General features: G+C 44.8%; 1 protein-coding gene and 1 long non-coding RNA gene across 5 annotated transcripts in view; both read right to left on the bottom strand.

The window, feature by feature from the left end:
• Window positions 1-15,335, bottom strand: part of Washc2 (WASH complex subunit 2`) — a 54,654-nt gene that overhangs the window by 12,783 nt on the left and 26,536 nt on the right. For all 4 annotated transcript variants that reach the window (XR_003956205.1, XM_006506214.3, XM_030255438.1 and 1 more), the window contains exons 18-23: window positions 13,692-13,793; window positions 11,627-11,758; window positions 8,268-8,443; window positions 5,198-5,300; window positions 3,630-3,782; window positions 1,732-1,914 (exon numbers count right to left, since the gene is read on the bottom strand). Coding sequence is in view for 3 of the 4 variants with exons in the window: in XM_006506214.3 (XP_006506277.1) it covers window positions 1,732-1,914; window positions 3,630-3,782; window positions 5,198-5,300; window positions 8,268-8,443; window positions 11,627-11,758; window positions 13,692-13,793 (849 nt within the window). In the remaining variant the exon portion in view is untranslated. The remainder of the gene's footprint in view (window positions 1-1,731; window positions 1,915-3,629; window positions 3,783-5,197; window positions 5,301-8,267; window positions 8,444-11,626; window positions 11,759-13,691; window positions 13,794-15,335) is intronic.
• Window positions 8,450-11,086, bottom strand: Gm52873. Its single transcript, XR_003956350.1, has 3 exons — window positions 11,029-11,086; window positions 10,843-10,896; window positions 8,450-10,464 (listed from the first exon to the last, which is right to left on the bottom strand). It is a non-coding gene; the product is annotated as a predicted gene, 52873 (long non-coding RNA).

Genomic DNA, 15,335 nt, shown 5'->3' with positions numbered 1-15,335 from the left:
TGAACAGTATCAGGCTCCGAGCAAGGCTCTGTGCCTCAGTGACATCTACTGGAGCATGCAGTGTTTGCCATTCTAGATCTAGGTTACCTCACTTAGGACGCTACTGTCCAGTTCCATCATTCACTCAGACTTTATGATGTTATTTTTTGTGACAACTGAGTGTTAATCCGTCGTATATACAGACCACATTCTCATGATTCAGTAATGCGCTGAAGACATTTAGGGTTGTCCATTGTTTGGCTATTGAGAATGGAGCAGCAGTGACTACGGCTGAGCAGCGTCAGTGGATAGGAAGTCAAGTCCTTGGACATACACCCGCAGGGAATGCTGTAGCTAGATCCTACAGTAGATCTACTTGTAGTGCTTTGGGAATTCTGTACCCTCACTTCCAGAGTAGCTGCCCACTGTGCCGTCCCATGGCAGCGGTGAGGGCTGCACCTCCCCCCGCGGCTCTAGCATCTGCTGTCAGTGTCTGCGTGATCTCAACCACTCTGGCCTGCGTAAGGCGGAGTCGCAAAAGTAGTGAGGGGAATACAGAGGGAGGGTGAGGAATGAGGGCGGAGAGTGAACAACATTAAAGATGTTTGAAAAGCCACGGGCAAGTACAGAATTTTATAAGGCTACTAAAAAATACATACTTATACAAATATATATGTATATATAATTTAAATAGAATTATATGCATTGCATGAAAAATATTCCCTGCAAAAACCAAAAATTAACTAACAAAAGCCTAGGTTCCAAGCATAGGAACCTTCACACTGTTGACCAGAGAGGGGGAATTCCAAGAGACACCCAAACAACATGTTACTGTCATTGTCCTTGATTGTCTCCAAGAACATGAAGGTAAAAAGGACCGTGGTGTTGGAGTCACCATATACTGCACCACACACTACTTAGAGCAACTGAGCTAGAACTGCCCTGGAAGTCTCCTTCCCTAATGAAAGCCTCTCACGCCCCTGAAAGGGAAAAAATCACCAGTCCTGCCTAGTCGGGAAGCCTACAAACACAATGATGGCCCAGCAAGGCCTCCCAATCGGTATAATAGTGGCGTTTCGACTCTGGCTGCAAACAAAAGCTGTCTAATGGACTGAAGGCTCTCTCAGTATGAGGAAATGCATGTCTACTACTATAACCCCAGCCCAATACTAGAGAAACAATAGATCCTACAAGAAAACCTACTACTGACATTTTCCTAAACCAATTCAATTTCTAGCTATACTCTAATTATTATCCCTGTGCCTGTAGATGGGTGTAGGTTCTTTGTGCAGCAGAGACCATCACAGAGATCTAAGACCACTGGCAGATGACCAACTACAAGAAAACTCATATGGCCTGAAAATCAGTTTCCCTATAGCCCTTACTTCAGAGAAAGGCTGATACCTGGTAAAGGTCCTTCTACCACTAGTACTTCTAACCTGAAGGCTAGCCTGACAAAAGTATACACGTTTCCCCTTTCCTACGGCGCACTTTCATATACAGCCAAGTTTCCCAGGAACAAGGTCTGGACATCTCAGAAGCAAGTGAGACCGAGAGGCAAGCTACTGACTTATTCCCAAACATCTAACCAAAGAGGATTATTTAGACTTATACTAAAAGCTCAGACTTCCTCAGGCCTCAGGCCAGCACCAGTGCCCTGCTTGGAAGGGAATCCCTTGTGTCATCGACACCCCACACACATACTACTCTTGCACACGTACTCCTCTTGCACACGCACCACTCTTTGCTCACCTTCTCCCGTCCGTCCTGTGGTGCACAGGTGCTGCTTTCATCCTCTACTTTGTCCTCATCCTCATCAAACAAACTAAGCACAGTTCTGGTTCTACCCTTGGCTCCTTTGTCCAATGGAGATGAAGAAGAAAATATATCAGAAGGCCCACCTGCTTCCTGATCAGATGCTGGTAAGAGTCCTTCCTATAAACAAACAAAAATAAGGAAAAAATTAGTAACTAGAAATCAAAATCCTCCCATGGGGTCTTCACAAGCTTGACAATAAATCAGTGGCTGCCTTGTTCACAGGACACAATACAACACACTTTATCACAACCCAGACTACCCTGTGACAGAGCAGTACAGCCGTCAGGAAGCCTGTGCAGACAATCCTCAGTTAAAGATAGTTTTTCTAGTCATGCTAAGCCAGAGGCCCCTCTTCCTTCTACAACGTGAGAGGGCAGCTACAACCCTGATGCACACAGGTTACTTATTTACTAATAAGTAATTCTAAACTAGAACATTAATAAGTGTCAATCATTAGAAATGGATCACCCAATTCGTACTTTTAATATGTGAGTCCCAGAGGAAAATCTAACCAGCAAACTCACACTCTGTAGTCTTCCATTATTCATGCACATACAATTTCTAACATAACACTAAAAATGCAAGATTAATCCACTCAATAGGATCACAATTCTGGCAAGATACTGTTGGTCAAAACAATTACTATTGTATGCATCACTAAGAAAGAAAAACGATTTCCAGTTAATCATACCATAAACTGCAGAGCGCATCCCAAGCTTCCAAATGGAAAAGCCTGTTTCGTTAGATGCAGGATAATGTGAGAAATCCTGTGTACTATGTGAAAGGCAATGTGCAGTGCTTATGACTAAAAGAGAAGCAGACAAACCTACTCCTCAGGCATTCACACCTGACTGAGGGACAGAGAGAGTGACTCAGGTCCACATGCAGCCACTAGGAGGGACGATCACAGTGACTCGGGGACAGAGTCTCACTGCAGCTGTAAGGACTGCTGTGAGAAACGTGAATGGCATGCTCTTCTCACGGGCCCTGGGAGGAACTGAACCTGAGCAGCGGGACCTACAGAGCACGGGGAGGGAGGGAAACCAGTGGCACTGCAGAGACAGAAAGCAACTGTTGACATGAGTCCCCTGTCACATGGCAGTATTAGCTGGAAGCCTCCAAAGAGACAACAAACCCTCAAAGCAGAAAGCTAATGTTCAGAAGAAACCCCATTTCACTTCGCTCTGATGTAGTCAGCATCGACCAGAAGAGCGAGCCTGGCAACCTAGCCTCCTAAATGTGACCTCTAACTCAGAAGCGAGGAGCACAGAGCAAGACAAACGGGAGCTGCAGAGAAGCAAATGACGAAAACACAGAGCAAGTCACCATGGAAATGAGAGGAAGAAAAGTACTCTGCAAGCTGGGCGTGGTGGCGCACGCCTTTAATCCCAGCACACAGGAGGCAGAGGCAGGCAGATTTCTGAGTTCGAGGCCAGCCTGGTCTACAAAGTGAGTTCCAGGACAGCCAGGGCTACAGAGAAACCCTGTCTCAAAAAAAAAAAAAAAAGAAAAAAAGAAAGAAAAGCACTCTGCAGACAGACAAACTGCCTGACAGCACTGCGACCTGGCATGCACTGCAACCCGGATGACACTAAGATCCAGAATGTCAGTAAACAGGAGCTCTTCATCTCACAGAGTACAAGAATTCTGCTATGAACCTGAAGGAGGGTTCCCGGAACAGCATGAACACGGGCTATTTTCTTGCCATGCTCAGTATTTTCTAGCCTTTCTACAAAAATATTTATTTATGTAAAGCATTCTCAGTGTTGGAAAATGTGGGAAAGTGTTACATATGTGCCCCAATGGATTGGAAAACCACAGATGCAGCTTACCTTCTGTGCTATGCTGGCCACATCAGCACTCCCCACTTCTGGGGACACTCTGGCATTATCAACCTTCAGATCCTCAGGTTTCACCCCAGATGGTACCTCACTGTCCTCCTCATCACTAAACAACAATGGCACCTTGGGGACGCTCTCTTTTTTCTACCAAAAGAAGATGGCATTGACAATGATTAAAAATATTATACCTGAACAGCATGATAGGATACAAAGCCAGCCAAACGCAGTCCTTTCAGGAATGAGCTAAGTATAGCAGAAGAAGGGCAGATGGGATGGTAATAGTGACCTGGGTATGGAAGGCGTAATATATAGAACTCCTCCACACTTGACCATAGCTTCACTCACAGCTGTGACTGCCACAGAACAGTAACTAGTTTGTCTCCTCTTACACTCACCAGTAAGACAACAGTCAGTAGTTGCTACTTCAAAGCTCTGCTCTTTGCACTAAGACACGGAACGAGTCAACCCACTGCCCTTCTCGTCTGCAGCACCTCCCTGCTTGCCATTCCTTAATGATATGCCAGCTCTCACATCCCCACACCCTGGGTTCCTCTGTTTGAAGACTTATCTTCGTGTTTACAGCAAGGCCCAGATGCAAATGTCACCCAAGGTTTTTCTACTCTGTTCAGTATCTTGCTTCTCTGAATAAACACAGTATTTCCTCTTTACCTGGTCCTTTCTTTACTTTATTCTTTATCTACTTGTTAATTTATCTAAAAACACCAAATACTATATGGCCAGGCACAGTATTTCACACAAAGTAATCTTGCTCCAGTTTGTAAGAACTTCCCCTCAGCTCGTCAATTCCCTCTTTGGAAGGCAGGCAGTTTAGAGAGTAGGAAACAGGCCATGTAGCCAACTTGGAATTAGCCACTGCCTACAAGCTGGGAGGCAGCAGTGCCTGAGCAAGCCATGGTGGCTGATGTGGGAAACCATGAAAGGATAACACTAACTATAATTGAAAATGTTACAAATGAAAACTGGGGTAAGAGGTCTTTTAGTTATCATCAGGAAGAGATCCTTAGGATGCAAAAATTATTCAACTTGAAATCAAAGAAAATGGAAATTCACTAAGACTGCAGATGACAACAGGCAACACTTAAGGGATTAAAGAAAAACAAATGTAGAATGCACTACACTTGGAATTTAAAGATGAAGTGTCCCCAGGCTCAGGTACGGAGAGCGTACGAGCTAGCGGGGGTATCTGAGGTCCTGGCAACCTTAGGATACAGAGCTTTGCTGGAGGAACATCACTGAGGATGTATCCTCGGGAGCTACATCCTGCCCTCCCATACCCTGTCCCTCTAGCTGTCTCCTGTCCACCATGAATTGAGTAGCCTCCATTTCTATGACGTTCTGTCTTGACACAGGTCCAGAACCAACAGAACCAAGGACTAAGGACTGACCGTCTAAAATCATGAGCCAAATGAGCCGTCCTCACTTATGTTAAATGTGTTATCATAGCAGCTCCCAGCATGGGTTCTCAGATCTGACAAAGCAGCATCTCTACACATGTAGCACAATCCTACAGGTATTTTCTGAGTCTAGAAAAATGATACCGTTGTTGCAGAAGGAACAGATGTAGGAGGAAGGCCAAACAGAGAGCTTCCACTCTCAGCATCGTCTTCAAAGAGAAGGGACGTTCTCTGAGTCTTCTTTTGGCTATGAACAAATAGAAGATCAAATTCAGGAAAAAATACAATTTAAAAACAAAAAGCTTTTATGGCCACATTCACAGCGATGACTCCCACCATTTGTTGACTTTGTATAGCATAAAGTTGGTGATTTGAAAAACCTTTGGATAGACAGAATCGGATCATACAGGCAGCAGCCTCTGCCTATCACTCTCATGCAGAGGTGCCCAGAGACCTGCTTCTGAAGCCCTGTCAGTCACTCTGCACACACTGCAGCTGCACTAGCTCCTAGATCTGAAGGCATACTGCACTCCTAGCAGTCACAAACATAGAATTCTCCATCATCGTCTTCTCCAATAGAGAAGAAACTAGAGCAGCTATGCCTACTTTCAGCATGCCAAGGAAGGCAGCTGAGAGATCACAGAGCCAGAGTCAGTTTTTGCACTGTAACCTTCTTTTCCACTCCTACTTCTTTGATTCAGAGTAGACTTATTAGGTGTAATTTACATAATAAAATTGCCACCTTTAAAATTCACATTTCAAGAATCTTTAGCATTTTGAGAACGAAACACTATCAGGACAGTCTAACAAGGACCCCATGCCTGTCGGCAGTCACCTCCCCATTCCCTTCTCTTCTGAACCACCAACCTACTTCCTCTCTCTGGATTGATCATTTCTGGACATTTCCTATAAACAGAATCATTCAATCTATGGTCGTATGTGACTGACTTCTTCAGTTAATATATTTTGCAGGCTACTTCATGCCCTACCATATATCAGCACTTTATCCCACATTGTTGCTGAATAATAGCCCACTACGTGGTTCCACAACCTTTTGTTTATCAATTCGTCATCTGATGGGCACTTAGGCTGCTTTCTGGGTATGATGGATTAATATGACACTAGACATTCTTGCACAGTTTTACCTGAGCATGTTTCCATTTGTCTTAGTTGTATACCAAAGAGTTAAATTACTGGATCACACGGTAACGCAGGCTTAACATTCTGAAGAAATACCAAAACCATTTTCCAAAGTGACTGCACCACTTTATACTCATCCACATCTTTGCAATGACCTTTTTGAGATCTGTTCAAATCTGACTTACTTTTTTTTTTTTTTTAAGATTTATTTATTTATTTTATGTATGTGAGTACATGTACAGCTGGCTGTGAGCCTTCATATGGTTGTTGGGAATTGAATTTTTAGGACCTCTGCTTGCTCTGGTCGCCCCACTTGCTCAGGTCAACTCCGCTTGCTCAGTCCCTGCTTGCTCAGGCCCAAAGATTTATTCATTAAGTACACTGTAGTTGTCTTCAGACGCATCAGAAGAGGGCATCAGATCTCATTACGGGTGGTTGTGAGCCACCATGTGGTTGCTGGGATTTGAACTCAGGACCTTCGGAAGAGCAGTCAGTGCTCTTACCCGCTGAGCCATCTCGCCAGCCCCTGACTTACTTTCTATACACAACATTTTATAGAAATACAGAAAGCATTACTGAAAGCCAGGAACTGTGTGGCTGGCACTAAGCCCTACAAATGGGATGTGTTTCAGGTCATCAGGTTCTTGGCAATGTGTGTGGTAGGGCACACATGTACAGAGGATGCTCAACTACAGTGGAGCTACAGGGGGTGGGGGAAGGCAAAGAGATGCATGTGCTCTAAGCCCCAAGTTCTTCTTTCTCATATCTGGATTAATAGTAGGCTTTCAAAAGAGAGGACTTACACTGACTCTTGACAGAAGCCGTTCAGGAAAGGCAAGTATCCCAGGAAAGAACAATAAAAATAAGAGTGATGTATTTCCCTGAACTATGATGAATGCTGCCCACAACCAGCTACTACACAAAGCATTTCACATAACAAGTGCATGACTATCTCAACAAGCCTATATGAGATGAAATATCTGAGGCCTACAGAAGTTAGGGAACTTGCCCAAAGTTATTCAGATAGAGGCAGAATTTAAAACAGAACTAGGATTTCAGACATTCTCTATGCTGGACCAAAGGCCACAGATAAACCAGGTGTCAAGTCTTGGGAGCCTAAAAGCGGCAACATTAAAGTCTGAGATGGACCTCTCTATAGAGATATCTGAGGTACTTTGAATCTGAATCCATCTGTGAAGACCACCAGCTACCGCACAGAACTTCCGCATTCAATGGACTGCCTGCTTATTCTACGACCATTCAGCTGAGCTTCCACGTAATCACCGAACAACAGACAACTCTCCAAAGGAAAAGGCTGAATGTGGGAGCTCCTCTGAACACACGGCTCTCCAGCGGCACACACACAGGGCTCTCCAGCGGCACACACACAGGGCTCTCCAGCGGCACACACACAGGGCTCTCCAGCGGCACACACACAGGGCTCTCCAGCGGCACACACACAGGGCTCTCCAGCGGCACACACACAGGGCTCTCCAGCGGCACACACACAGGGCTCTCCAGCGGCACACACACAGGGCTCTCCAGCGGCACACACACAGGGCTCTCCAGCGGCACACACACAGGGCTCTCCAGCGGCACATACAGCATGCCCGATGTCACACTCCACAAGCCACTAGCTTCAGCTCAGTCACATAGACCAGAAGGCATAGTTAGTGCCTGCTGGGAGTTTACTCCTCCTAATATCATGTTTTTCAACATTTTCAGGATTTCTATCAAAGTAACAAACTTTTAAGTAACCTTTTTTAGGGTATACCTAACAGGGAGGGGAAGACATAAAAGATAACAATATCATTCTTAAACCTCTTAGAGAAAAAACTGTTTCAAGGTTACAAAAATGTCAGAAATAAAAATCAAGGCAAACTTTCCCAAAGCCTTCGCACAGATAAGCAAGAGCAGCCCTGTCTGTCTGTCTGTCTGTCTGTCTGTCTGTCTGTCTGTCTGTCTGTGTGTGTGTGTGTGTGTGTGTGTGTGTATGTAACACTAAGCCATCGACCACGTCAACAGACATTCCGTCTCACACATGAAACTTTTCCTGCGATTGTAAACATCTCACCTGTCCTTTGCAATAGCAAACAGATCAACTTCATCATCGTCATCATCTTCAAATAGATTGGTCTTTTTCACAGCCTTTGCTTCTTGGCCTTGGGTGGCCCCCGAGTCCCACAGCTCTCCTTTGGACTTATTGTCAGATGCTAACTTGGTATGCGAATCAGCAATATTCCATTGGTCCTTAAGACACAAATCATGCATTAAAAATCCACAGGACAGTGACGACAAAATGGCTAGGTGAGGAAAAAAGACTTGCTACATAAACATGAGGACTTGAGTTCAAATCCCCAGATCTCATGTTTAAAAGATCCAGATATAGCCACACACATCAGTATCCCAGCATTGGGGGCAGATCTAGGTGGACCCCAGGAGCACCCATCAGCTGAGCCAGACCACACACAAACATGTGCAAGGGCCCCTCCACTCAACACATACACACACACACACACACACACACACACACACACACACGTACACACATCTTTCTCTTCTCCCTCCTCCTCAAATAGGTTGGTCTTTCACAGCTTTGCTTCTTGGTCTTGGGTGGTCCCCAAGTCCAGAGGTCTGCCAGCCACCAGCCAGCTCTGTTAGTGGCAGAGACATACATTATCTAGTGGCTAATTTAAATATGGAATACGGCAAGTAAAATGAGTTTACTAACTGTTAAGTTACAAACAAATTAAAAATCAAGCATACTCTAAAGACTTAGATGTCTTTCTTCCGTTTAAGAAGGGGTCCCAAGTAGCCCAGGCTGGCCTTAAATCACTAAGTGACTGGGAATAATCTTACACTTCAGATCCTCCTGCTTCCTCCTCTCAAGTACCAGAAACTCAGACCGTACCTGGGGATTAAACCCAGGCTTTCTAAACACTAGAGTTGTTGGCTTGCTTTGTGTCAACTTAACACAAGCAAGAGTCATTTTTGAAAAAGGAACCTCAATTGAGAAAATATCCCCACAAGGCTGGCCTGAGGGAAAGTCTGTGGGGGACTTTCCTGATTAACAATTGGCAGGGCGGGCCCAGCCCACTGTAGGTCGTGCCCTCTGAGCTGGTGAACCTGGGTGCTACAGGAAAGCAGGCTGAGTGAGTCATGAGGAGGGAATGAGTGAGCATGCTGCACCCTCCCTAGCATCTGCCTCAGCTCCTGTCTCCAGGCTCCTACTCTGAGTTCCTGCCCTGACTTCCCTCAGTGACAGACTCTGGCATATAACTATGAGCTGAAATACACTCTCTCCTTTCCAAGTTGCTTTTGGTCATGGTGTTTGATCAGACCAATAGAAGCGCAAAGTTAAGACGCTAGGCCAGCACTTTACCAACTGGGCTGCAACCCACTCTATTAAAAGGTTTCGATTTGTCTTATTATTGTAGTCTTCTCCTAATTGGACATAGAATCAGGGTCTTGCTCTTGCTGGATACGCACTGCAACTGCACTAGTTACATTCCTAGACCTTTACAATTCAGGGCACTGAATTTTTTATGTTTTTTCTCAGCCTTCTAAGATAAAATATAACTCTAAATCTTATTTGGATTTATGGTCTTCTTGCTCAGCTAAATCTGAATAATAATTAAGCTACTATTGATTTTGCTGATCTCTATCCAAATCACAAATTCACTGCCTTACAGAAAAGGAGTTGAATTTGCGTACACCACTGCTAGTGTGTCTACTGCATTGTAGCTTAATGACACAAAGCAGTCCTTGAGATAATACACAGTGGATGGAGTCCTGGTCACGTGGCCCTCAAAGTATAGCCCCTTGGCAACAAAGACAAGCCCCTGACCTTCTCACCTTTTCCCTAATAGTAAAACAAAAGAGGATGCTATGGTCCTCTACTGTGAAGCAAGACCAACAGTGTCCTCCCTGTACTGACAGGAAAGGTGGCCCCACTGCTGAAGACAAAAAGCAACACCTGCACCAGCGGAGTCTGCAAAAGCCCTTCAGCTTCTCACTGCAGACCTCTCTCCTTCCGCTTCTCACTGCAGACCTCTCCCCTTCAGCTTCTCACTGCAGACCTCTCCCCTTCAGCTTCTCACTGCAGACCTCTCCCCTTCAGCTTCACTGCAGACCTCTCTCCTTCAGCTTCTCACTGCAGACCTCTCCCCTTCAGCTTCTCACTGCAGACCTCTCCCCTTCAGCATCACTGCAGACCTCTCTCCTTCAGCTTCTCACTGCAGACCTCTCCCCTTCAGCTTCTCACTGCAAACCTCTCCCCTTCAGCTTCACTGCAGACCTCTCTCCTTCAGCTTCTCACTGCAGACCTCTCCCCTTCAGCATCACTGCAGACCTCTCCCCTTCAGCTTCACTGCAGACCTCTCCCCTTCAGCTTCTCACTGCAGACCTCTCCCCTTCAGCTTCTCACTGCAGACCTCTCCCCTTCAGCATCACTGCAGACCTCTCCCCTTCAGCTTCTCACTGCAGACCTCTCCCCTTCAGCTTCTCACTGCAGACCTCTCCCCTTCAGCTTCTCACTGCAGACCTCTCCCCTTCAGCTTCTCACTGCAGACCTCTCCCCTTCAGCTTCACTGCAGACCTCTCCCCTTCAGCTTCACTGCAGACCTCTCCCCTTCAGCTTCACTGCAGACCTCTCCCCTTCAGCTTCTCACTGCAGACCTCTCCCCTTCAGCTTCACTGCAGACCTCTCCCCTTCAGCTTCACTGCAGACCTCTCCCCTTCAGCTTCACTGCAGACCTCTCCCCTTCAGCTTCTCACTGCAGACCTCTCCCCTTCAGCATCACTGCAGACCTCTCCCCTTCAGCATCACTGCAGACCTCTCCCCTTCAGCTTCACTGCAGACCTCTCCCCTTCAGCTTCTCACTGCAGACCTCTCCCCTTCAGCTTCACTGCAGACCTCTCCCCTTCAGCTTCACTGCAGACCTCTCCCCTTCAGCTTCTCACTGCAGACCTCTCCCCTTCAGCTTCACTGCAGACCTCTCCCCTTCAGCTTCACTGCAGACCTCTCCCCTTCAGCTTCACTGCAGACCTCTCCCCTTCAGCTTCACTGCAGACCTCTCTCCAGTCCTACTGTGCTTCTCCCAAACGTTGTTCTTTGTCACACTTAGCAACGCATACCCACAGGTTCCTTATCACCCCAAATGTACCTTAGATGTGAATGCTTTTTCCTTGCTATCTTTTGATACAGAGCTTCAGCCATGAACCTGTGGTGGAAGCCATATTAACTCCATTTTGAATGTATTAATGTTTAACACATTACTTAAACACTTTTCTTTGAAAGATCAGTGTTGCAAACACCATCTTTCCATGACTAAGCCCCAGTGAGTACAGCACAGTAAGCAAACACGTTTAGAACAGCTCTAACTCAGTCTTCATTTGCATCGGGACCGTGTGTGTGGGCAAACCGTAGCCTACCTCCTCATCACTGCTGAACAACAAGGCAGATGTCTTCTTTGAGGGCTGCTCGGAAGGCTTTGCTTTCTCTTGACTCTGAGGTTGTAGAGATGAAGTCTGCTTCTTAGCTGCTGCACTCCCAAAAAGACTGTCCTAAAAGAACAAATGGTAGGACAGTATAGAACATATCAACAACTCAGTCACAAGACATCTGCATATATCAGTCTACAACCTCTTCAAGTTACAAGTACTATCCACAAAAGAAAAACGAGATTACCACAGAATTCTTTTAATTTAAAAGAAAGAAAGAAAGAAAGAAAGAAAGAAAGAAAGAAGGGAGGGAGGGAGGGAGGGAGGGAGGGAGGGAGGGAGGGAGGGAGTTGGGAGAGATGGCTTAGGGCAGAGGTCCTGAGTTCAAATCCCAGCAACCACATGGTGGCTTCCAACCATCTGTAATGGGATCTGATGCCCTCTTCTGGGGTGCAGGAATACATGTAAGCAGAACACTATATACATAGTAAGTAAATAAATCTTTTTAAAAATGTTTAACTATTATTCTGCATGTGCATGTATATACAGAATATGTGAATGGGGAAAGTACATGTATATAGGTTAGAGGACAACTTTCAGGAGTTACTACAGACCCTGAGCCAGAGCTTGAGAGGGCAAAGGACAGGCAAGCTGGTGGAAGCACCAGGAGGTCACCTTCCCAGTCCACCTGCAGGCATGAGAGCCTTGGCAACAGCCAACAATCAAGCATCTCTCGAAGAATTAGATATTGCATTAATGACTAAAAGGAGTTTTTACAGATAAGAAAGTTAGAAAAAGAAGTATTATTTATAATTAATTTATAATAAGAATACAAAGGCATGGAACGGTTTACTAAATAAAACCCCTGGCATCTTAAGGAAATTCAGTGACCTTTATAAATAGTCTAAAAGTATCTAATATGTAGTGACTGTGGCTTTATGCACCTTTGACCATAGGATTAATGAAGCCAAGGCAGGAAGATTATAAATTTGAAGCTAGCTTGGGCTGTGCATGGTCAGTTACAAAACATCTGGACTACCTAAGAGATCCTGCTACCATACCCAACCCCACCCAAAATTCTATTTACCCACTTACATTAAGGTAACAAAACCATCAGAGAGCCCAGGTTTGGTTTATGATGCAAAAACTCTTTTTTTTTTTTTTAAAGATTTATTTATTTATTAATTATATGTAAGTACACTGTAGCTGTCTTCAGACACTCCAGAAGAAGGAGTCAGATCTCGTTACGGATGGTTGTGAGCCACCATGTGGTTGCTGGGATTTGAACTCCGGACCTTTGGAAGAACAGTCGGGTGCTCTTACCCACTGAGCCATCTCACCAGCCCCGCAAAAACTCTTAATAGCTTATACTGTAGCTGTCCTGAGCCAAAGACAGTACTGGAGGTCTTTAAGTAAACACTGGTAAGGTAGAAAGATCACAAGTATAACAGGCTGCAGGCCAGTGAGATGTTAGTGACAACAGCTTTCCTTCACTACACACTTAAACCCTTTACCAACCACTGGGCAAAGATGTGACATTACTTGTTTCAGTGGCTACAATGAACCTAGTGACCTTTAACGCACAGAAGCAATCTGCAGAAATTTGCAATGGTGGAACTGAGTGTGGACCAACAGGCACATGAATCAACCACTGCACACAGTGCTACATAAAGGTTCAAATCTATATCCTTTTACCTCTTACTTTTCTTTACCACCCCAGACACTCTCTATACCCAGGGTGAGAAGAAATGTAAACAAAAAACATGGCTGCCTCCTCTTTCCTACTGCCACTTATCTAAGACATTCGTATAGATTACTGGGTATAAGAGATCCACACTCGTGTGTGTGTGTGTGTGTGTGTGTGTGTGTGTGTGTGTGTGTACGTACAAGATTTTAAATGTATTACTGGAAAAACTTGGAAGTCACCAACATAACCAGACACCAGTCACCTAGAACCTTCCCAGTCGCTCATTTCTACTGTACTCCACTCTGGCTGTAAAGCCACCTAAAACAAATTTCTAGGTTAATCATCTGGTGTTGCAATAACAACATTTACCTCTTCATCTTCATCACCAAAAAGGGAGACTGATGTTGGGGGCTGGCTGGATGGAAGTGATGCACTTTTTGGCTTACTTGAACTTTGAGAAGAAAACAAATCCTGTTGAATCAAAATCAAAGCTGCTGGTTAGCCAGGTCTGTCAGCTTTACTGTGTAATAAATACAAAACACTAGGACATGGCGGCTTTGTGCGTCTAGATTTGATGTCTCAGCATGTGCCACTGTTGTGTGTGATACAAGGAGAAAAGGCAGACTCTTTGTAAGCTGTAAGGCAACCATATTCCCACCGAAAGGATGTGAGGCAGGAAGACATTTCCCAGTCAGTCCCATCAGGCAAACCAAAGGTTTCCATTGTCTGAATTATCTATGAGAAGCAGACAAATTCTACCACAAATGGGCTGGATTTGCAGAGAGCTAGGCCAACATGGCTCTATTGTTAAGATGTTTCTCCCCAGAGAATGCATTACATCTTTTCAATAAATACAAATGAAATTCCTATTTTAAAAGGCTTGGACTTGGAAGCGAATGCAGTGGTAGGATATGTGCTGACAGGGTCTACTATTCCACTTGAACTGTAACTATGAAACACTGCAAAAGGTCTGCCAAGCTCTGAGGGTGTCCTTAACCCCGGACGGATTGTCAGCTCAGAGCCCAAGGGACACTGCTGGCTGAGCTGCATGAACTAGAAACAGGAAGTAGGACAACCTGTCCCCTGGGCAGAGGGACCGCAATACAAGAGCCAGATAATTAAATGAGACAAGAACATTTTCCATGACCTATTTGGACGATATCTTTTTACTATACAATCAGTGCCTACCACTCATCAGATACAAACCTAATGAGTTTACTGACCTACAGAGAGTTCTTAGCACACTGGTTTCTACCTGGCTTCATGAGCCCCAATGGTTTGTTTACAAAAAGGTTCCAGTGTCCTATGCCCCCTCTGCATTTTACACAATGGCAAACAGGTTGGCAAGCTGCATTACAGAGCAATAGTAATAAAAACTGTATGGTATTGGTAGAGAGACAGACAGGTAGATGAATGGAATAGAATTGAAGACCCAGAAATGAACCCACACACCTATGGTCACTTGATCTTTGACAAAGGAGCTAAAACCATCCAGTGGAAAACAAACATTTTCATCACATGGTACTGGTTCACCTGGAGGTCAGCATGTAGAAGAATTCAAATCGATCCATTCTTATTTCCCTGTACAAAGCTCAAGGCCAAGTGGATCAAGGACCTCCACATAAAACCAGATACACTGAATCTAATAAAAGAGAAAGCCGGGAAAAGTCTAGAACACATGGGCACAGGAGAAAATTTCCTGAACAGAACACCAGTGGCTTATGCTCTAAGATCAACAATAGACAAATGGGACCTCACAAAATTACAAAGCTTCTGTGAGGCAAAGGACACTGTCAATAAAACAAAACAGCAACCAACAGACTTGGAAAAGATAATTACCAATCCTATATCCAACAGAGGGCTAATACTCAATATACAAAAAGAACTCAAGAAGTTAGACTCCAGAGAATCAAATACCACTATTTAAAAATGAGGTACAGAGAATTCTCAACTGAAGGATATCAAATGGCCAAGAAGTACCTAAAGAACAACATCCTTAATCATCAGGGAAAT

This window comes from Mus musculus, chromosome 6 (assembly GCF_000001635.26).
Source record: "Mus musculus strain C57BL/6J chromosome 6, GRCm38.p6 C57BL/6J".
Lineage (NCBI taxonomy): Eukaryota > Metazoa > Chordata > Mammalia > Rodentia > Muridae > Mus > Mus musculus.
Note: the sequence above shows the minus strand (reverse complement) of the source record. Positions and strands in the feature narration are given on the sequence as shown.